Here is a 23,271-nt window from a genome sequence, read left to right as displayed (position 1 = left end):
GTCTAGGCATGTAGGTGATGGGAAAGGACTAGGCATGTAGGTGATGGGAAAGACCTCTGCCTGAGACCCCAGAGAGCCGCTGCCAGTCTGAGTAGACAATACTGACTTGGATGGACAAGGGTCCGATTCAGTGTAAGGCAGCTTCATGTGTTCATGTGGCAGTACATCACCAAGATTTCTGGCAGAAGTCTTTCCCAGCTCGGTTGTCTGACTGCTTCAGCCGGGGCTGCGGAGATTTGAACTCGGAACCTTCCGCATGCAAAGTTGGTGCTCCGCTGCTGCGCCGGGATCCCTCCCCACACTTCCCCTTTGCCCGTTGCCCTGCCAAAGCACAAAGGGCTCTTTTCGCCAAATACCTTTCAGAAGTGACTCTGATGCGTTCGTCGTTGGACGACTGCTCCTCGTCCTCTTTCTCCCGGAAATACTCCTCCACACACTGCTCCTCGAACTCGTACAGCTTTTTCACCTCTTCGTCATTCAGAAAGAGCTCTGGAGAGAGAGAGAGAGAAAGGGGGATGCATTCCTTCAGTCACGCCTGCCAGAGTGCCCCGGAGTTACATTAAATCAAAAGAGTTTAAATTGAATCAAAAGAGTTTCCACCTAGACATGAGGAAGAATTTTCTAACAGTTAGAGCAGTTTCTCAGTGGAAGAGGTTTCCTCGGGAGGTGGTAAGGGCTCCCTCCCTGGAGGTTTTTAAGCAGAGGCTAGATGGCCATCTGTCAGCAAGGCTGATCTATGACCTTAGGCAGTTCATGAGAGGGAGGGCATCTTGGCCATCTTCTGGGCACTGGGTGTGTGTGGGGGAGGTAGTTGTGAATTTCCTGCATTGTGCAGGGGGGTGGACTAGATGACCCTGGTGGTCCCTTCCCACTCTAAGACTCTATGATTCATGTCGATTTCATGTTAGTTTCACACAGCTTGAAATGAGCTCTAGCAGTAGGCTCACTCTGTAACTGTTGTTCATCGAGTTGTCTTCTGTGTAGGCACACACCGGGACGGCACATGGGTGGGTGATAGGTTGGCCTGCGCGTGCACAGTCCCAATTTTGGACTGCACAGAAGGCTAAAAATGAACTGCACGTTCTGCAAAGTGGAAACCTTCTCAGTCATAGCACCAAAACTATGGCTCTGCCTCCACTGAGATATTCCTCTTTCCCCTTCCATTAGAGCTTTTATTATTGTTTATATCATTCTGCATTTATCCATCTTAGTGGCCAGGGTCATTGTAAGTCAGCTGTGATTTGACAGCCCTTTTCACCACCAGCAAGGAAGTGTCCACAGTGGTAACCCCTTCTTCTACTTTTGAGAGGCAAAACTTGTATGAAATTTCAGTTACTTCCACCCCTGCCTAACACGGAGATGCCACCTCGTACAAATATCTAGGGGCAATCCTGTGGGTTCCACAGGGCTTGTGAGGGGCCGGTTGCGCTCTTTCCTGTCCCCAGCTACGGAGATCCATTAGCCCGCGGTTACAGCCCCGCCAGCCCTCCCCATACTCAGTCCTCGGTCCCGCTCGTCTTGGTCCCCTTCCCGTCTTTTCTTGCAGCGACAGCAGAGGCGAACAAAAATGATGTAGAGGTGGCTGAAGATGATCATTGGGGGAGGCAAGACCGGTCGGTCGTGGAAGGTCATGATCAGCTGATACCGCTGGAACTTCCAGACTTGGTTGGAGATGGACTTGACTTCAAAGAAGGTATTGCTGAAAAAAAAACACAAAAAAACAAAAAAAGCCCCATGAACACTGGAAAGGACTATCAAGAAAGAATTCACCTGCAGAATTCAGATAGAATCATAGAACCACAGAGTTGGAAGGGACTACCAGGGTCATCTAGTCCAACCCCCTGCACAATGCAGGAAATTCACAACTACCTCTCCCACACAACCCCCAGGGACACCTACACCATGCCCAGAAGATGGCCAATGTGCCCTCCCTCTCATGAACTGCCTAAGGTCACAGAATCAGCATTGCTGACAGATGGCCATCTAGCCTCTGCTTAAAATCCTCCAGAGAAGGAGCGCTTACCACCTCCCGAGGAAGCCTGTTCCACTGAGGAACAACTCTAACTGTTAGAAAGTTCTTCCTAATGTCTAGATGGAAACTCTTGGTCTCCAGATGTGTGTGTGGGGATGCTACAGGTTTCAGGTGTGAGCCAGGATGGTCCAAGGCAGACCCCTGGTTTTCTAGCCCCGGTTGGCTGCATGAAGCATGACACAGAGGAAGATAGGATGTGCCCAGGCTTGGCTTAGATTGCGGCAAGTAGGCTCCCAGCACCGTCCACATCACAGAGGCAGGTCTCGGCAAAATGTCATCCCTAATGGAGCTGTTTGTTTGAAGCCCAGCAGAAACCGAGCGTGGCTAACATCATCTCCTGGCGCCTGATGCTACATGAAGTGCTCAGGCGATGAAAGGCTCTTTTGTAGAAATCCAAACCCTCCCCGAAGCTTCACGGTGTTTCGCTTTTTAAATGCTGATCAGCTTGAACTAAATAGCAGGCCTTTCAAATCTCCCCTTTCTCAGGGGTGGGTGGGTGGGGGAGAACCTACCCAACCTACATTCAAAACTTTGTTCGTATAAACCTTTTGGGAGATGAACTGAGCCCGGATCCTTGCAATTTAAGTTTCCTTCTCAAGGATTCAGATCTCAGCCAATGATGCAATTAGTTTCGGAGGGTACTCGTGTTGGTCTACAGCAGAATGGCTAGATTTGAATCCAGCTGCGCCTCAGAGACTGACATTTTCGAGGTATAAGCTTTCGAGATTCAAAACTCCCTTTGTCAGACGCAAGTGGAAATGGGAGATTCCTGAGCCCTCATATCCCTTTGTCAGATACAAGTAGGAATGGAGCCCCCCCCCAAGTTCTTTTATCCCACCGTCACACTGGGATATAAGGGCGCTGGGATTGCCATTCTTACTTGCATCTAATGAAAGGGGCTTTGACTCTCGAAAGCTCATACCCCTGAAATATTTGTCTCTAAGGCGCTCCTTGAGTTGAGTGTAGCCAATCAACTTATTGCGGCATGTTTTAGGGTGACGATTTTAATCATACGTGTTGGTTTAGTGTAATACTGTTTCATCGTAAAACCTTTGTCACGTTTCCTTTCCATTTCAAGGGGAGCTTCTTTGTTGATGATGCCACTGAAGCATCGAATCATTGAGTTGGAAGGAACCACCAGGGTCATCTAGTCCAACCCCCTGCACAATGCAGGAAATTCACAACTACCTCCCCCCCACACCCCCAGTGACCTCTACTCCATGCCCAGAAGATGGCCAAGATGCCCTCCCTCTCATCATCTGCCCAAGCTCATAGGATCAGCATTGCTGACAGATGGCCATCTAACCTCTGTTTAAAAAACCTCCAGGGAAGGAGAGCTCAACACCTCCAGAGGAAGCCTGTTCCACTGAGGAACTGCTCTGTTAGAAAGTTCTTTCTCACGTCTAGATGGAAACTCTTTTGATTTAATTTCAACCCATTGGTTCTGGCCTGATTTCTGGGGCAACAGGAAACAACTCGGCACCATCTTCTATATGACAGCCCTTCAAACACTTGAAGATGGTTATCCTATCCCCTCTCAGTCTTCTCCTTCTGGATGGGAATCTTCTGGATGGGAAAAGGGGCTCTTCCATTGCCAGGAAGTGCAGCCCATTTCTCCAGCTCCTACCAAGCATGGATGAGTTAACAGCTTGACCTACTTGCAACAGTGCTGATTTTGTTCGCGGTCCCTCCAGATAACCCCCATTGTGTGTGCCGGAGAACCGCTTTCTCTCTCTTTAAAGAGAGAAATTTAGCTATGTGACTGGCATGGGACTCCTTTCAAAATGCACGACCTTTTCTCCTATTGAACGTTCTGCCACAGACGGCAAATAAAAGAAGGATTGTGTGAGAAGCTGGTTTTCAGAAACACAGCCCTGGGCATAACGCCCAAGACAACGGTCTCTATCAACACCTACCGGCTCTCTAGTTTGGGGCATGGACAGCAAAAGATAAGGGTGTGACGGAGCGGTAAATATTAGCACGCCCTCCCCTTTTGGGAAGAGAAGCAGGCAGCGAAGATAAAATGCTAGAAGAAGGCAATCTAAATAAATTAATAGCTAGATTTGAGTCCCAGGGCCTTAGAGACCAATGAGATTTTGGAGGTATCAACTTTCAAGAGTCAAAACTCCCTTCGTCAGTTATCTGACTCTCAAAAGCTCAGACCCCAAAAATCTTATTAGTTTCTAAGGTACTACTAGACTCGAATCTCCCTCTTCTGCTGCAGACCAACAGCTGCTGCCCCCTCTGAAACTAAATAAACAAATCTATTCCAATTTTGCAGCGATACATACGCAAGGGCTCACTCAGGGTAAGGTCTGGGCATCGTTTGCAAGTCCAAGGTAATTGATGTGGGGCCCTCGGAGAAAAGCAAGAACAGCACATCTGCACAGGGAGGGAACGGCAGCGGGGCGCTTACTTGAAGACGGCGATCAGCAGGTTGACCAGGAGGATGTTGGCCACCAGCAGGTAGCATGCCATAATGGCGGGCGTCAGCCAGGCGCCGGGGATGCAGGGGGGAAGGCGCTTGCCATCTTCATCATACAGGTTCTCCCCACAAGGAGCTGAGGGCGAAAAGGACGTGACGTGACAATGTGCGGTGCAGAGTTATAGTAAGGCACCCCGTAGAACTGGGGGGGGAGGGGCACCGGAGTGGCTCTCGTGGGTAGGGTTGCCAACCTCCAGGTACTAGTTGGAGATCTCCTGCTATTCCAACTGATTTCCAGCTGATAGAGATCAGTCCACCTGGAGAAAATGGCCACTTTGGCCGTTGGACTCTACAGCATTGAAGCCCCTCCCCAAACCCCTCCATCCTCTGGCTCCACCCCAAAAACCTCCCGCTGGTGGTGAAGAGGGGCCTGACAACCCTACTTGTGGGTTTTTCGTACATCGGGAAGTCTGGCCTCTAAACACACCCTGGAAGATGCCATACACAGGCAAACATCCCCCAATTTCCCCCTCTGCACATAGGGTTGCCAGCTTTCGATCTGAAAAATGGCAGCTCCCTAGGCAGGCCAAAGGGATGGAGCTACGATGGGCATGGGGTGGCCAACATCGAGGCGCTATTACAACTGAGGCCAACATCGAGGCCAACATCGAGTTGCTATTACAACTGATCTCCAGACTATAGAGATCAGTTCCCCTAGATAAAGTGGCCACTATGGCAGTTGGACTCTATGGCATTGAAGTCCCCCCCCTCCCCAAACACCACCCTACTCAGGCTCCACACCCAAAACCTCCTGCCGGTTCCGAAGAGGGACCTGGCAACCCTAACAGTACAGGACCCTTTCTTTAAGGCAGAGGGAATTAGAAACCTGGTCAAGACCGGCCAAGCGACAATTGTGTGTATATAACTGCACACAGAAGTTAAGCAGAGTTCTAATTAATAAGGAACAATGCATTCAGTGTTGCGGGGGGGGGAAGGGATTAATTAATCAAAATGTTCAATTAATTTGTCAATGTCCAACAAACACTTACGGTTAATTTCCATGGCATAGACTACGCGGCGTTCCGAAAGCAAAGAATGCGTTTTTTTAAAAAAAGAGAGTCATAAAAAAGGAAAGCACAAAAGAACAGTAGGAAAGCAAAGAACATGCAACATTGGAGCTCTTCTGCTGCCAGAGAATGATAAGGCTGTCAGACACAATAACAGGCGAGACAGATGCATGGAGACGACGGTTCCGACATCGGGCCCTGCCGTTTCCGTTTCTCTTTGTCTTCACCGAAAACATTACGGAAGGCAGCAAACGTGGGGAAATCAAAACCAAATCACAACAGGCAGGTGGCAGACGATCCACGACAACAGGAGGAGCTATCTCACGTATGCGAGGAAGACGGCGGTCACCCCAGGCACAAAACACCACGAAGGAATCACAAGACGGGCAGCATGGGCAGCCCAGGAAAAACAGAAACTCCATCATTTAGAGGGAGAGAGTTTTTATTTATTTACTTACTTACTTCACGTATATCCCACCTTTCTCCAGAGGCGGCTTACATATTTCTTCCCTTCTCCATGTTATCCCCGCAACAACTCTGTGAGGTTAGGCTGAGAGTCTGCGACTGGCCCAAGCTCACCCAGCAAGCTCCCGTGGCAGAGTGGTGATTCGAACCTGAGTCTCCTAGATCCTGGTCCAACGCCCCGACCGCTACACCACTCTGGCTCTCATGTACACCATGGTGTCAAATATCCAAAACAGAGCTATTGGAGCTTGGAACGCTTAGGAGCCTGGCGCGCAGACGTCCCAAATTCTGCGCCAAGGAAATCTCGATTCCGCAATCGACATCAATTCGGCTAATTTAACACATCTGGAATCCCCCCACCCCACAGGTCCTGACTCTGGACATTTGTGCAGGCGTCATAGGAAAGGGGCCAGGTTTGGCATGGAGAAGATCCCAGGTTCAACCGTTAGAATCTCAGGTAGAAGGTGATGGGAAAAACCTTACTAGGTCTGAGACCTTGGCGGCATTACCGAGCTAGAGGAAGACCAGGCCTCTCAGGAAAAGGCGGCTTCATGTGTTGACCATTCTCTGGGCAGGCCACAACCCACGGTCTTGGGGCCAGCAATGTTTGGGAACAGTGCCAGATGGGGTAATAGACCCCCAAGTGTTTATTATACTCTGGCCTGTGCACAAATTTTTACGGGAAATAATATTTACGAGGTGCAAAGGTTTTCTGTACGCAGAGAAGGAACAAAGCAAGTTTCAAGTTATTTAAAAAACAATGAGTATATTTTACTTAGTAGGTGCAGCGCTGAGTTGAGAGGGAGATAGGGTTGCCAACCTCCCGGTGGGGCCTGAAGCTCTCTCAGAATTACATCTCATCTCCAGACTACAGAGATCAGATTCCCCGGAGAAAATGGATGATTTGGAGGACAGACTCTATGGCATTATACCCTGCTGAGGTTCCTTCCCTCCCCAAACCCTGCCTCAAATCTCCAGGAGTTTCCCTACCTGAAGTTGGCAACCCAAGGGGGAGACAAAACGTACCTGTCCCATGCACAGCCTAGTCTACGGCAGGAAAGGAAACAAGCAACGGTGGCTCCAAATTAATACAGGGGACACCAATTAATTTGGATCAGATCATCTGCCTCCAGAAAAGGGAACCAGAATTCTTACTATGAACTCTGCTCTTACGGTCTATCTGGTCTGCAAACACCTCCCCGTAGATCATCCAGTAGGGCATGTAGAAGATGTTGCGGGCCAGCCGCCAGGAGGGCTCCTCGTCCGGGTGCAGGATGGCTTGCCGGGCCACCCCGAAGCTCATCAGCACCACCAGCATGATCACCACAAAGTACAGCATGTCGATCATCTGTGCGGGGAAAGAGCCCGGACCCGCCACCTCGTTATCGAGAGCACGTGCGCGTGGGTTGAGCGTGGGCGGAGAAAAGAGCTGGGTTCGAGTCCAGGAGCACCTCCGAGACCGACGAGATTCTCGGGCAGTACCGGATTTACACATAAGCTAAACAAGCTATAGCTTAGGGCCCCACTCTCTTGGGAGCCCCCAAAAAAATTTAAAGGAAAAAAAACCTGGATGTACATTTCCAAAATACAAGATAAAAAGCAAATAAAATAAAACCTACGTACAGCAACAGTGTTTTGTGTTGTGTAGGCTCCTATGATGTAAGTAATGGGCCCCGCCTGCTAGTTTGCTCCCTAAAATAACACTGGTTTGATCATTTCTATATATAGGGTGCCTACATTCTGCATAAATTACCATATAGCATATATTCAATGCAAAAAACAGTGACAATTTGTTGTTGACAAAGGACAGCTGGACATATAAAGGGCCCCATTACCTTCAATAGCTTAGGGCCTCATCAAACCTAAATCCGGCCCTGTTCTCGGGGTATGAGCTTTGACTCTCGGATGCTTTTTATTGATTTTATTCAGGATGGCAGTTTTTACATCGTCATAAAACTGTTTTGGGATGTTACGGGCATTATATGCTTCCAAAACGGTTTCATGACCAAAACGGGAAAATGAGGTGCGGTGGGGGAAGAAATGTTCCGTATTATAAAGGGTTCAGAAACGTTTCCCGGACTGGGTGTGATAAGACTTTAATCTTAGCTCTTCTGTATCAGCAGTTTTAAATAATTATTAAATTGGTGGCTTTATGTATTTTATTATGTTTTATTGACATTTATATTGTAAGCCATCTTGAGTTCCCATAAGGCAGGGGTGTCCAATCTTTTGGCTTCCCTGGGCCACATTTGAAGAAGAAGAATTGTCTTGGGCCGCACATAAAATACACTAACACTTAAGCTGATTCATAACGTTTTAAGTATACAATTTTGTGTTGGGCCGCATTAATAGCTGTCCTGCGCCGCATGCGGCTCGGGGGCCGCAGTTTGGACAAGCCTGCTGTAAGGTAGAAAGGCAGCTAATAAATGTTTTAAATAAATCCAATTAAATATGTTAGTGTTGGTTTTAATTGGTTTTTATGATTTGGGGGGGGTAATGTTTTCTTTTAACTGTTAGCTGCCTTAGTGGCCCTGATTGGGCAGAAACGTGGCATGTAGATTTTGTAAATAACTAAATAAATAGGTAGCACAGACATATTCCCCGATTAATCCAGGATGCATTAGCATGATGGGAGCCATTTTCTCCAGGTCGGCTCCGAGGCTTCCAGCAAGCCTCTGCTTTCCGGCCTGGTTTCCCAGAACTTCTCGCTTGGGAACGTTCTACATAGTTGCTCCACCATTGTGTTTGGCACCTCTTCACCCGTTCAACACTCAGACCGCAGCACCTCAGGGCCCCCAAATCCACAGATACCTACCATTTTCCCAATCATCATGACGTACGGCCCCAAGTACTTGTTCACGCCGAAGATGTCCAATACTCGGATGTACCAGAAAATTATATCCACGCAGTAGATGACTCTCCCGTAGCCCATATACGGCTCGTTTTGCAAACGAAGCATCACCCCGATCAGGAACACGGAGATCGCAACCAAGTCGGTGATGTTCCAGTATTCCTGCAGCCACACTTTTATCTTCTGGCTTAGTTTACCCGGTTCCGACATCAAAATCTGAAAAGAAAACAGTGGTGGTGGTGGGGAATCGGATCGAAAAGAGGAGAAAAGAGGCAGAGTCTGCTAGGTGCAGTTGAAAAATAAATGGGGAGAAAGAGTTGGAGGACTTCACAGCTTCCCAATGGCAGTTGTGTCCCAGAAAGGTGGGCCTACATCCAGTGGGTCTCGAACTGGGAACGTCGGCTCCAGGGTCTTATCTCCTCCCCCAGTATTCCCTGTTTGTCAGTCACTGGAATCAGACAGTGACCCTCCGTCTTACCCACCGACTAGTTTAGGGGTTCCCAACATGGTGCTCATGGGAGCCATGGCACCTGCTGACAGCTTTCTTGGCGTCCACCACGTGTTTTTAGAAGCAGGGTGGGGCCAGGTGGGGCTCTTGCCCATCAGGGCCTCTAATTGGCCACAGAAGATACCATTGGCTATTCAGATTAAAATAATGTTGTTTCCGTAGAAGCTGTCACCACAGTGTTTGTTTTATTCTCTCTCCCTCTTGAACACTTGAACACATGAAGCTGCCTTCTACTGACTCAGACCCTGGGTCCATCAAAGTCAGTATTGTCTACTCAGAGCGGCAGCGGCTCTCCAGGGTCTCAGGCAGAAAAGGGTCTTTCACATCACTTACCTGCCTAGTCCCTTTAACTGGAGATGCCAGGGATTGAACCTGGGACCTTCTGCATGCCAAGCAGATGCTCTACTGAGCCACAGAACCTCCCCTCTTCTTTCCCAGTGCCTTTTTAACATTACCTCTCTTCTCTTTTACACTTGGGCTTCCTGTCTGTTTGGCTCTGCCTTCTGTGGCAGCCAAAATAAAAAGGTGCCCACAGGCTCAGAGAGGTTGAGGACCCCTGCTCTGCTTCAAGGGGCTACCCTCATTTCTGTTTCTCTCTCCCCCTCCTGTTCACTATCCCAGTTTGGGGAATACACACCACTCAATCCTTTCCTCTTCCTGCATCCTCGCAGGTAGGTATTCCAAAGGCCCGGAAATGGAAATACCCTCATTACCTCTCGCACTTTCTCCAAGGCCAGAGTCACAATGTAAGAGATGACCACCCATTCCTGGATCGACGGCCAGCGATTCATCCGTACCAAGATGATATAGTTGAACAGCATTAAGTAACCCAGGTAGGAGATCTGGGGAAGAAGAAAAGGAACTTGCTATGACTTCTTCAAAAAAAAAACAACCCAAAAGGCATTCTTGCAACTCACTCATTTGCACATCTCCTGGATTTCAATGGTGACACTGCAGTCCCACTCTCCTCCCTGGAAACCAAAAGCCAGTTCTCATCTCAATTCTCTGGAGATCAAGTCCCATGAGGAAAGGTGGAAGGAGCTGGGTATGTTTAGCCTGGAGAGGAGAAGACTGAGAGGGGATATGAGCACCATCTTCAAGGACTTGAAGGGCTGTCACATAGAGGAGGGTGCCGAGTTGTTTTCTGTTGCCCCAGGTCGGACCAGAAGCAACGGGTTGAAATTAAATCAACAGACAACTTAGGAAGAATTTTCTAACAGTTAGAGCGGTTCCTCAGTGGAACAGGCTTCCTCGGGAGGTGGCAAGCGCTCCTTCCCTGGAGGTTCTTAAGCAGAGGCTAGATGGCCATCTGTCAGCAAGGCTGATTCTATGACCTTAGGCAGATGATGAGAGGGAGGGCATCTTGGACATCTTCTGGGCATGGAGTAGGGGTCACTCGGGGTGTCGGTAGTTGTGAATTTCCTGCATTGTGCAGGGAGTTGGACTAGATGACCGTGGTGGTCCCTTCCAACTTATGATTCTATGATCTTCTCTTGTACATTTGGTCAGGTTTCCATGATGCTTCCAAAACGCATATGAAAAGAGATAGGTGTGGGACTGAGGAGGGACTGTGGCTCAGTGTATAAACGTTTGAGAGTCAAAGATCCCTTCATAAGATACCTTTGACTCTCAAAAGCTGATCCCCTGAAAACCTCATTGTTTGGTCTCTACGGCACTACTGGACTTGGATCTGGCTGTTCTACGACAGATCAACCCAGCCACCCTCTGAAACTAATGTCCAAGGCGAGAGTGTCCTGGAAAACATATGGAATTAGCTTGGTGTCGCTTATGAAGACATCAACAATGGGGAGAGAAAATTATCTTTTTGCAAGAGATGTGATTTTGCATACCGTGTAAAACCAAAACTTGACGATCGGGGCATTATAAAATTCATAGATCTTTTTCCCAATAGGAAGGTTCCTCTGCTTTTTATCTCCGTCCTCTTCGTCGCCTTTTCGGGAACCGGTATCAACATTTCCATCCTGAAAGACGACCAGAGCTTATTTTTTTTATTATTGTAGGGTCTTTTTTTAACCTCTGGAGTCCGTCTATAAAGTTACCATTCAAAGTTATTGATAAAGAGAGAGAAAATGACTGAAAGATGGGTAATGGTTGCTAGGAATTTTTTATTCCCTGTAGGCAGCTCTGACCCTGGTCTCGGCCGGGGAGAGCGGGGTATTAAATTGAAACAATAAATAAATAAATAAATAAATAAGCAGCACAAAAAGGTCATTCTTGCTCATGATATCGACATTAATTTATCTTGTCTCTGATCAGACAGGTTTTTTAGGTTTTAGTGTTCCTTCAAAAGCCTACAAAACCTGTTTGGCTGGGGATGACAACGAGGCTCACAGAGAGGAGGATATACAGTAGAAGTAATTCGCATTTTAAAAGCACAGTACTGGCAATGCACACCACTAACCGCATTATCCTCATCCCGGTCTTTGCCACCTTCGTTTTCCTTGGATGTCTGGTAGGAATAGTCATCGGAGGTCCGGAACTCTAGGAACAAGATGGTGGGCGGGAGGACGATGCCCATGATAACCTGCAGAAGAAGAAACGTGTCTGCCCTAAGATATCTTCACGGTTTAGAAATAATAAAATCAAAATGGCGGATGAAAGGAAAGGCGACATCGCCTGGTCTTGTCAGATCTCGGGAGCTAAGCAGGGTCGGTACTTGGGTGGGAGACCACCAAGGAAGACTCTGCAGAGGAAGGTGATGGCAGACCACCTCTGCTTCTCACTTGCCTTGAAAGCTCCTTGCCAGGGGTCGCTATAAGTCTTGGCTGGGAGACCACCAAGGAAGGCTCTGCAGAGGGGCAATGGCGAACCATCTCTGCTTCTCGCCTGCCTTGAAAGCCCCTTGCCAGGGTTGCCATAAGTTGTCTGCGACTTGATGGCACATTTGCACGTATCTAAGATGCTGTTGTGTATTTAGGGCAGGGGGGAAATGATGCTTGGCCAATTGAACATAAGGGGTATTTTTATCCTGGCCCCCCTTCCTTTATAAACTTTACATAGTTCCTTCCCTTTGGTGCTTTTTCTGTAACCTAACCTAACCACCACCACCCTTCCTTAGAGGTTCCTCGGAGGAGAGCTGCTCGGCCCCCTAAAGAGTTCATAGCCTCAGAATCAACACATGCTCCACAACTGTGGAACAACCTCCCCAGGGTGACGCGCCCGGACCCCTCGCTTTCGATCTGTAGGAGGCAGTTGACGACAGATTTATTTAGGACTGCATTTGGTTAAGTCTACCAGCAGCGCTGAGTAGTGATTTAAAAATATATATATGGTTTTGTGTTTTTCATATATTTTATTTGACGTGTTTTGATCTGTGTCTCTAAGCCGCCCTGAGCTCCGCGGGGAAGGAAGGCAGCCAGTCGGCATTTCAAACAAATAAAATAAGCAAGCAAACGTGTCCCTGCCCACCGAGGCTCATGCCAACCTTAAGGCCCGGGTTTTTGCGCATGCGCAGCCTGCCCATCCACATGTCCGTCAGCAACATCTGGCTGCAGGTGTGCGCGATGAAGTCCCGGTGCTTGGCTGCCACCGCCAGTTTCAGGCACGTGGAGTTGCTCCAGTTTTTCAGCTCGTAGGTCAGGAGTTTCATGGCCACCTGCTCGTCGTGCTTATAGGACTGATCGAGGAGCTCCACCGCCAGCTGGCCAAAGTCCCTGGAGAAGCGAGGACACGGGGGTCAGGGTAGTGGGGAAACCGGACCACGCACACAGACTCCCTCACCTATTTCCTTCCTCAAACCACGTGACCTTCAGCTTGTCTGATGCACGCAAGTTGACCTATCACCTTTCATTTTTAAGAGGAGCTTGGCGGACTGGAACATCTGGGCAGCGCGGTTTTTACATGGTACGCCATTAGGGTTGCCAACCTCCAGGTGGTGGCTGGAGATCTCCCACTATCACAACCGATCTCCAGCTAGGGTTGCCAACCTCCAGGTGGTCAAAAAAAGGGGGCTACAAGTGCTTAACAGAGAGTTGGAATTCAAAGGAAAAGTACAAGAACAGGCTCAAATCAAGCATGTGGATGATCAATAATGATTGCTAATAAATATAATATAAAGTTAGAACCACAAGGAAACAACTGCAGTTGATCAAAATGATAGTAGACACACGGTCTAAGATGAAAAAAGTACAAAATACACACAACGTAAGTCACTACAAAAGGCGCTGAGAACGCTCGAAACAATCCATACATACAAAACTTCAGAAGGCGCAAAAAACACTCACAAAAGTCCATGCATAGAAAATTAGTACAAAAAGCAACAGATCATAAACGGTGCTATGGGCTTCCGGTAAATTCCCATTTCATAATAATTTTTTCAAGCTTTAAATCCTTCCGTATGCTTGAAGAATCCTTCAGGGATCAAAGGAATGTACCTTACTTCCTTAGAAAACGGACAGTTGGGTAAGACGTCTCTTATTATGAAATGGGAATTATGAAATGGGAATTTGTTCTTGTGCTTTTCCTTTGAATTCCAACCTCCAGGTACTAGCTGGAGATCTCCTGCCATTACAACTGGTCTCCAGCCGACAGAGATCAGTTCTTCTAGAGAAAATGGCCGCTTTGGCCACTGGACTCTATGGCACTGAAATCCCTCCCCTCTCCAAACCCCGCCCTCTTCAGCCCTCCTCAGGCTCCACCCCCAAAATCTCCAGGTGTTTCCCAACCCAGAGCTGGCAACCCTACATGCCGTCCGGTCAAGCTGACCCACTTGGAGTTGTTGTCCAGGTCCTGAGAGATGTCGTCGACCAGATCGCTCTCGGAAGACTCATGGGCCATGGCTTTGTAGAGCTTGCAGGCCACCAGGGCCTTGGCCATCGTCTCCTCGCCTCGCTGCCAGAGGAAGAGGGCCATCTTCTGCCGCTTCATCAGCACCGCCCACACCATCAGCTCGTGGAAGGGGTACTGGAAGCGGCTGACCTCGGGGTCGTCCACGTCAATGTCCACTTCCTCCTCTTTCTTCTTCTTCTTCTTCTTCTTCCCTTTGCTTGGAGTCTCATCGTCCTATGGAAAAGAGCTGGCATTAGAAGCACAGGCCTGCTAGTCTGGCTCAAGTCTTTCTTGGGCCCTCGGCATTCACTTCCAAGTTAAGCGAACCATTAAAATGCTCACGGGCATAGCCATGCACGGTTCATGCATCACCCCATGCTCAAATCAGTTGACAATATCAGGGCGCTGCTGAATCTACCCGTTTTTTTCTGAATTGAAATACAAGGGTTCTGTTTTATTAATTAATTCCTGAACTATGAAATGGAGCCTGCCAGTGAGTCTGTGACCCTGAAGAGGTTGCCCGCTTCACCACTGTATGAATCCTGCCTGTTGCCACTCAACCTCTGCTGACGCCAAACAATTTTTCCACACTGAGCGTGACTAAAGCGTACGATCACACAGAAGCAGAGCAGAGCTATTTTCCAGTAAGGGGAAACATACCAAACAGTAACTCATGCAGAAGCACAAGGGGTGAGCCCCTTGGTAGGGAATAATTCTCACTCATGCACGCATTGAACAGTAAACCATTTCTGGCGCAAAAATGAAACGTGCCTCCAGTTTTAATTCGGTACAAAATTGGGTCTCTCCTATCAGAAGTTTGGGAAGCACTGGAGGAATAATTTCTAATACCAACATCAATGATTGTTTTTCGGCTGCCATGCGGAGAACAAGCAAAACGGCAAGCAAAAGAAGCAGTGGATGGAAAGAATCCTTACGGACACAGAAGAGGGTTGTTCACCTCTCGGTTATAAAGCTCAAAGCGAGGCAGGGCTACCCAGTTTCCTTTAGGGTCAAGGTGTGTAGATCATTACTGCAGTAACTAGCATGGAAGGAAATGAAGGGAACTACTGAGAACGCTGCAGGTGCCTTAGAGGGAAGGGGGAGTCATTGCTGGGGGGGAAAAGTCAGGATTTGAAGGAAGAAATCCAATTTCTGACATTTGACCAAAAAACCTAGGAATGGAGGTTTCACACATGAAGCTGCCGTCTACTGAATCAGACCCTTAGTCCATCAAGGTCAGTCTTGTCTACTCAGACAGGCAATGGCTCTCCAGGGTCTCAGGCTGAGGCCTTTCACATCACCTACTGCCTGGACCCTTTTAACTGGAGATGCCGGGGATTGAACCTGGGGCCTTCTGCATGCCAAGCAGATGCTCTTCCACTGAGCCACAGCCCCTCCCTCCAAGAGAAGTCAGAACTCGGCTGCCCCTTCTCCCTTTTGGGCTCTTTAAACCCAGCCTCCTCCTGTCTTGGCAGAGATGAACACATAGTCCCAGTTGCCGCCAGAAAAGACAAAGAGATTTCAAAGAAGATTAAGCCTCGTCCGTGCTTCCTTTGTATAGTGCAAAGCTGCTAAGCAGCTTTGCGGACCGGCGAGCTTTGCTTTGTATTTTTGTATTTTACGGCTGATTTAGACTGTGATATAACAATGCGGACTTGTGCCCCTTTTCAATAGAGGCTGATGCATTTCCTGTACGGTCACATTTTCTTTTTGTTCATTCAAATAGTTTAAATGATAACCTAAAAGCCTGGGATCGTCTGTGGGGGGATAAAGTATTGTTCGATAGCCTGATACTGGAATGAGGTATGCATAGCTGGCCCAATCCAGCCATTTCCTGTCACATGCACTTGGCGTGCTGAACATCTGGAGCAGCTGTTCACTCCGCTTTAATAGAGAATCCAGAGAGCATCATTGACAACATCACTGGAAGCCAGTATTTTCCCTGAAGTGATTTTTAAGTCCTGGCTTGCGGCCATTTTAAAAACACAATTAAGGTACCAGAATTACCAGCCTGGACAGAAAAAGCACTACCATAGTTTCTCAGAGCTGCTGTCCTTTTAACATTTTGCTCCTTTCCGTCTCCCTGTTGACTACAGGGATGATGAAGAAGAAGAGTTGGTTTTTATATGCCAACTTCCTCTACCACTTAAGAACCAAACCGGCTTACAAGCACCTTCCCTTCCCCTCCCCACAACAACCCCTGTGAGGTAGGCAGGGCTGAGAGAGCTGTGACTAGCCCAAGGTCACCCAGCTGGCTTCGTGTTGACGAGTGGGGAAACCAATCCAGTTCACCAGATTAGCCTCCGCCACTCATGTGGAGGAGAGGGGAATCGAACCCTGTTCTCCAGATCAGAGTCCACGGCTCCAAACCACTGCTCTTAACCACTACACCATGCTGCGATGTTTCCAGGCTTGCTTATACGGGCCTCCTCCTATGAACTTGAATGAAACGATCCTCCTGACCTGCTGTCAATCTCATGCATTACCTGTCCCTTAAACTGAGAAAGAGAAGTGAATGTGTGGGTGGGTGGGGGTTTGTGGAACAATGTATTCTCAAGTGGTACGAGCAACTTACCTCCATCCCGAGAAGTTTAAGAGCTTTGGGCTGCATGCATTAAAACACAAAGAAGAAGAAAAATATAGTTAGTAAAAAAAAAGCGTTGTATATGTCTGGCCAAAGAATGGCCATTTTAAAATTGCTCTGCATTTTGCATTGGCGGTCCCATTTTTGTATTTGATGTTTTAGCTATCATGCCAATACATAAGGTTATGAATGAATGAATGAATGAAAATAACAGTGTTAAAAATATTAATCACATTAATACATTGCCAGCTCCTCAGTATCTTTCTGAGAAAATGCACTAAAGAGGAAGAAGAAGAGTTGGTTTTTACATTGCCGACTTTCTCTACCACTTAAGGAAGAATCAAACCAGCTTACAATCACCTTCCCTTCCCCTCCCCACAACAGACACCCTGTGAGGTAGATGAGGCTGAGAGAGTGTGACTAGCCCAAGGTCACCCAGCTGGCTTCATGCGTGGGAGTGGGGAAATCAACCCAGTTCACCAGACTAGCCTCCGCTGCTCATGTTGGAGGAGTGGGGGAATCAAACCCGGTTCTCCAGATCAGACTCCACCGCTCCAAACCACCGCTCTTAACCACTACACCACACCGGCTCCCTAAAAAACCTCAAAAATATGTTTGTTACCATTCTACACTCCCCTCTTCCTCCTCCCTTGAAATGATAGTTTTTCAGAAATGAGCGCGCTAGCCGCAAAGTAGTAGCCTTTACATTCAGATGCAGAAAAGACCAAAAAGGGTGGGATATAAATCGAATAAGGGCGGGGAAATAAATCAAATAAACTAAACTAAACACATCTTCCCTCCAATAACTGTGCTCTAGTTTCCGGATATGGGAGCTGGGACTTTGTGCGCATACTGGCCACACTACGTATTTGCTATGCACATTCAGGTTACTGACTCTGAGCTGGGACATTCCTGGAGATTTGCGGGGTGGAGCCCAGGGAGGGGAGAGTTTGGGGAGAGAAGGGACCTCAGTGGGTATAATGCCGCAGAGTCCACACTCTTTCTCCCGGGAAGCTGATCTTGGTAGTCTGGACATCAGTTGTAATTCCAGGAAATCTCCAGTCTCCATCTGGAGGTTGGCTACCCTAGTGCACATGGAGATTGACGAGCTGGGAAAAGATGAGACAGAAAGGTCCTGGCTGATCTTACCCTCTTCGGTCCGAACAAATTGTTGTAAAGGGTCCGGAAAGTCTTCCGTGTGTAGTTGCAGCGATAGGCTCCGCCCATTAGGTATTCCAGCACCAGGCCAATATCGATGAGACTGATGTGGTAATCGGGGGGAAGATTTCCCTGTGGAACCCCAGAACGTTAGTTGGAAGAGAAGCCCCAAACCAGAGGCACGTAGAGCCATTTTCCTTCAAGGAGCTGCACAAAACGCGCCTGGGAAATCATCCCTCTGTCTGCCTCCTGCCAAGACCAAGGCCAGCTGAGCATTGAAGGCCTTTCTTGGGGACCTTCTGGAAGAGCCGGTGGTATCTTCTCCAGATTCAAAAGCATAGCCTTGCAAGGAACTCTGTCCTCTCGTCTTTGCCTGGAACACCCTGGCAGGTTCAAGCCTGCAGTTACTTATTCCAGGGCTGCTGCATGAATAAACACACTGCCTCTTTTAGCAGGGAGCTCGCCGGACTGGGAATTTGCTTCGAGACAGTCCCTGTGGAGCTAAAGGTAAAGATAGTCCCCCTGTGCAAACACTAGGTCAATACTGACCCATGGGGTGACGTCGCATCCCGACATTTACTAGGCAGACTATGTTTACGGGGTGGTTTGCCGTTGCCTTCCCCAGTCGTCTTTCCTTTACCCCCAGCAAGCCGGGTCCTCATTTGACCGACCTCGGAAGGATGGAAGGCTGAGCCAGCCTTGAGTCGGCTGCCTGAAACCGACTTCCGTCGGGATCGAACTCAGGTCGTGAGCAGAGCTTTTGACAGCAGTACCACAGCTGACCACTCTGCACCACGGGGCTCCTTCCTACGGAGCTAGGGACTGATTAATTAAATTATACTTTTTATATGGCAGGGGGAAGGAAAGGTAGGCGTCAGAGGCAACGGGAGGCAGTGCCCTGCTTCTCAGTTTGGCATCAGACGGTGCACCCCACCTCAAGTTTTAAAAACGGGGTGCCGTTGTGGTCTTCTTCCCACCCACGTATGTTGCAACAGGGGCCAGAGAGGTCTCGGGGATACCAGAGCCCTATTCTGGCCAGAGCTCCGACTATCCAAAGGTGTTTTTAACAAACTCCTGTTCATTGTGCCTCACAGTGTCGAGATACCAAACAAGCTTTTGATTATTCCAGAGCTGGTAAACAAGCAAGTTCTAGAACCTCCACCGGCAATATTGCGCACCATTAAAATCTGGCAGACATCCTGCGACTTTTGATCCGATCACAATGCTTCACCGCTTAATCGGGATCGCTCTCTCTTATTTTTTTGTGCGTGTGCAGACAAGCAAGTGGAAGGGGGGGGGGAATCTAGTCTACAAAAGACATAAAACGAATCGCCAACTATGACAGAAACGTTATGTTCTCAGCAAGCTATTCACCTCTATGTTAACCCATCCAAATCCCCTAGATAACCGCTGAATGAGAATGAGCCGTGGGAATGCGATGGAAAGGGAGACAAAAAGGGAGAGATGAGAGAGACACATGACAGGTCATGAACGAATGCCAGCCATGAAATGTGAGACACAAGCTTGCAACACACAAACTTTTCACCCAACAAACAGGTCTCTGTGAATCATAGAATCATAGAGTTGGAAGGGACCACCAGGGCCATCAAGTCCAACCCCCTGCACAATGCAGGAAATTCAAAACTACCTCCCCCCTCCACACCCCTAGTGACCAGAAGATGGCCAAGATGCCCTCCCTCTCATCATCTGCCTAAGGTCACAGAATCAGCATTGCTGACAGATGGCCATCTAACCTCTTCTTAAAAACCTCCAGGGAAGGAGAGCTTACCACCTCCTGAGGAAGCCTGTTCCACTGAGGAACCGCTCTGTTAGAAAAATCTTCCTAATGTCTAGACGGAAACTCTTTTGATTTAATTTCAACCCGTTGGTTCTGGTCCGACCTTCTTGAGCAACAGAAAACAACTCGGCACCCTCCTCTATATGACAGCCCTTCAAGTACTTGAACATGTATGACAGCCCTTCAAGTACTTGAATGTAGCTGTCCTCTTCTGATTGAGGAATTCCCAGCCTCCCCAGGGAACACAACTACCACCGATGGACCCTCTCCTCCCTCCATGAATTGGTCTTCAGTAGCTACCAAAGCCATGACCATGTTTTGTGGTAGAGAATGCCACGTTGTGTCTGAAGATGTGTTTTCTTGGGCTATCCCTGAACATAACGACATGAACACATGAAGCTGCCTTCTACTGAATAGGACCCTTGGTCCATCAATGCCAGTATTGTCTACTCAGACTGGCAGCAGCTCTCTAGGTTCTCAGGCGGAGGTCTTTCCCATCACCTACTGCCTGGTCCTTTTAGCTGGGGATGCTGGGGATTGAACCTGGGACCTTCTGCATGCCGAAAAGACGCTCTACCCCCGAGCCGCGGCTGCTCCCCAAATCCCTTCGGGAGCCACATGAGACCTCCTGCTCAGACGTCACGCTGCTTGACGTTCGCTCTTCCCACTGACAATCGAGACAAACGGCCAAAGACGTTTAGCTCCTCCTGGCACAACTTACCTTCTTTACATCCCTGACAATCACATGCAGTGTGTTCGGGGGACCCAGCCTCTGAAACAAACAACCCCAAGGCAACGTTCAGAAAATTGAAGAGAGAACCCCCTTAATAAAAAAGCCTTCTGTTATTCTTCAAAGCAGTGTGTGAATCTGAGCAGGTCCTGGCTTCTCCCTGTTCTCTTTCCCACTGTTCTTTCCCTTCTCCAGCTCTTCTTCTGGCCTTTGCTATCTGGTACATTTTTCACAATCTGTGTGTGTGTTTATACAGGGCATGATGTATAAAGCAAGAAGAAAAAACTATCAACCCCCCTTCCGTATCCACAGCTCCTTCTAGCGCAGGGGTTTCCAATGTGGTACCCATGGGTGCAGTGGGACCTGCTGATGCCATTCCCGGTGCCCACCGAGTGCTTTTAGAAAGTGGGTAGGGCCAGGCGGGGCGCTTCCCCAGCAGGGTTTCTGATTGGCCACTGAAGATCTGATAAACTGTGCAGATTAAAATAATGTTTCGGTGGCAGCTGCCACCACTGTGTTTTATTTCAGTATCTCTCACTCCTCTTCCTCAGTCTTCTAAATTACCCGCCTTTCCCCCTGCATTTGGGCATCCTCTGTGCCTCCTGCAGCTGCCATTTTGTGGCTGGCACCGCCTCCGGCAGCCGCCATTTTGTGGCTGCGCCCACCACCCTGTGTCAGAATCCCAAAGGTGCCCACCGGCTCAAAAAGGTTGGGAACCCCAGTTCTAGAGGGTACGTTTTTTCCCAGCAAAGTGTGCATCCAGAAACCGTTTTTTCATATCTGCATGACAGGCAGGGACATAAAAATGGCACCTTTTTTCAGCATGGAGATTCCTGCCATGAACACATGAAGCTGCCTTCTACTGAATCAAACAGTCCATCAAAGCCAGTATTGTCTACTCAGACCGGTAGCGGCTCTCCAGGGTCTCAGGCAGAGGTCTTTCACATCACCTGCCTGCCTAGTCTCTTTAACTGGAGATGCCGGGGATTGAACCTGGGACCTTCTGCATGCCAAGCAGAGGCTTTACAAACTGAGTCACGGCCCCTCCCCTGCCAGCCACTCACTGAGCTCCCAAAGGTGCTCAAGGCTTGCCCAGAAAAAAAGGGGCCCAGCCCCAGGAGGAAGGCGGGAAGCCGGCACTCGGGGCAGGAGTTCAACTTACGGTGTTGTAGAGCTCTTCCAGCCGAGGGATAGTGAGAAAGCTGTGCATGTTCACTCCGTTTTCGATCAGGAGCTTCACAAAGTCCACACGATCCAGGACCAGCGCGTCCAGCATTGCCTGCTCCAGGGAATTCACCTGCAAAGAGGGGCAGCTTGTTGTCCACATGAAAGCGCCCGAGTGTCCCTCCAAAGGTCGCTGTTCAGGACGCCTGCGGGCCACTTCTGTGCGCTCGGTGGCTCATGTGTGGTGGCCCCTCGGAGTGCATGAGGGCTGAGGTGCTTGCATCAATTACGCAATGCGCTCAACTTGGTGGACCCACAAGGCCTTTTCAGTGGCAGCCCCATGATCATGGAACAACCTCTGCAGGGAGGTGCGCCTGGCTCCCTCACTGTCGATCTCGGTGAAGACGGTTTTATTTAGAACTGCATTTGATTAAAGCAGTCCTAAGTGATAATTTAAATTTTTGGTTCTTATGTTTTTTGTGTATTTTCTTTTATGTATTTTATCTGTGTTGCAAGCCACCTTGACCTCCGTGAGGAAGAAAAACAGCTAATAAATGCTTTGAATAAATAAATTACGGCAGAGAAGAGGGGACCTTTTGATCCTCACCCAATTGAGCAGTTCAATTTTCCTGGGATCCATCTCTTCTTCTGGTTCTTCTTTCTGCTTCCCGCCTTTCTTTTTCCCTTTCCCTTTCCCTCGGGGTGCTTTGACTTGAGGTACGGGAGATTTCTTCTCCTTCTCCGGGCCGGATCCTTCTGTAGCGGAGAGGCTTCCCAATGGCTGGGTCAACAGCACACAAATGGAAATCAAGACCCGTGGAAATGAACAAAGGGGGCTTTTTTGAGTGTAATACTTTCTTTGTGTGCATCCCCCTCCCTTCGCTCTCTGATATACACAAACACATGTGCCATACTAATACACACACACGCACAAGTACAGTATTCATAGAATCACAGAGTTGGAAGGGACCACCAGGGTGATCTAGTCCCACCCCCTGCACAATGCAAGAAATTCACAACTACCTCCCCCCCCACACTCCCAGTGACCTCTACTCCATGCCCAGAAGATGGCCAGGATGCCCTTCCTCCCATGAACTACCTAAGGTCACAGAATCAACATTGCTGACAGATGGCCATCTAACCTCTTCTTAAAAACCTCCAGGGAAAGAGAGCTCACCACCTCCCGAGGAAGCCTGTTCCACTGAGGAACCGCTCTAACTGTTAGCAAATCCTTCCTCATGTCTAAACGGAAACTCTTTTGATTTAATTTCAACCCGTTGGTTCTGGTCCGACCTTCTTGGGCAACAGAAAACAACTCAGCACCATCCTCTACATGACAGCCCTTCAAGTACTTGAACATGGTTATCCTATCCCCTCTCAGTCTTCTCCTCTTCAGGCTAAACATACCCAGCTCCTTCAACCTTTCCTCATAGGACTTGGTCTCCAGACCCATCACCATCTTTGTTGCCCTCCTCTGGACACGTTCCAGCTTGTCTACATCCTTCTTAAATTGCGGTGCCCAAAACTGAACACAGTACTGTAGGTGAGGTCTAACCTAGAGTACTGTGTTCATGCCCATCTCTCTCACACACAATAAAGCAAAGGGCTTTCTTGGTTGTGACACCAAAACTCTCAACTCTCTCCCCAGGGAGACTCATCTGTCCCCTTCTATTGCCATCTTCCGCCAGAGGTTAAAGACTT

The 23,271-nt window shown here is 48.6% G+C and overlaps 1 protein-coding gene across 1 annotated transcript in view; it reads right to left on the bottom strand.

The window, feature by feature from the left end:
* TRPM1 (transient receptor potential cation channel subfamily M member 1) overlaps window positions 1–23,271 on the bottom strand; it is a 41,175-nt gene that overhangs the window by 1,372 nt on the left and 16,532 nt on the right. The window contains exons 11-26 of the mRNA XM_056866029.1: window positions 22,178–22,351; window positions 21,569–21,703; window positions 20,398–20,448; window positions 17,870–18,010; window positions 16,712–16,741; window positions 14,078–14,370; window positions 12,794–13,022; window positions 11,771–11,893; window positions 11,199–11,330; window positions 10,062–10,190; window positions 8,805–9,056; window positions 7,163–7,337; window positions 5,507–5,527; window positions 4,449–4,593; window positions 1,497–1,699; window positions 357–489 (exon numbers count right to left, since the gene is read on the bottom strand). Coding sequence (XP_056722007.1) covers window positions 357–489; window positions 1,497–1,699; window positions 4,449–4,593; window positions 5,507–5,527; window positions 7,163–7,337; window positions 8,805–9,056; window positions 10,062–10,190; window positions 11,199–11,330; window positions 11,771–11,893; window positions 12,794–13,022; window positions 14,078–14,370; window positions 16,712–16,741; window positions 17,870–18,010; window positions 20,398–20,448; window positions 21,569–21,703; window positions 22,178–22,351 — 2,366 coding nt within the window. The remainder of the gene's footprint in view (window positions 1–356; window positions 490–1,496; window positions 1,700–4,448; window positions 4,594–5,506; window positions 5,528–7,162; window positions 7,338–8,804; window positions 9,057–10,061; window positions 10,191–11,198; window positions 11,331–11,770; window positions 11,894–12,793; window positions 13,023–14,077; window positions 14,371–16,711; window positions 16,742–17,869; window positions 18,011–20,397; window positions 20,449–21,568; window positions 21,704–22,177; window positions 22,352–23,271) is intronic.

Source organism: Euleptes europaea, chromosome 20 (genome assembly GCF_029931775.1).
Source record: "Euleptes europaea isolate rEulEur1 chromosome 20, rEulEur1.hap1, whole genome shotgun sequence".
Lineage (NCBI taxonomy): Eukaryota > Metazoa > Chordata > Lepidosauria > Squamata > Sphaerodactylidae > Euleptes > Euleptes europaea.
Note: the sequence above shows the minus strand (reverse complement) of the source record. Positions and strands in the feature narration are given on the sequence as shown.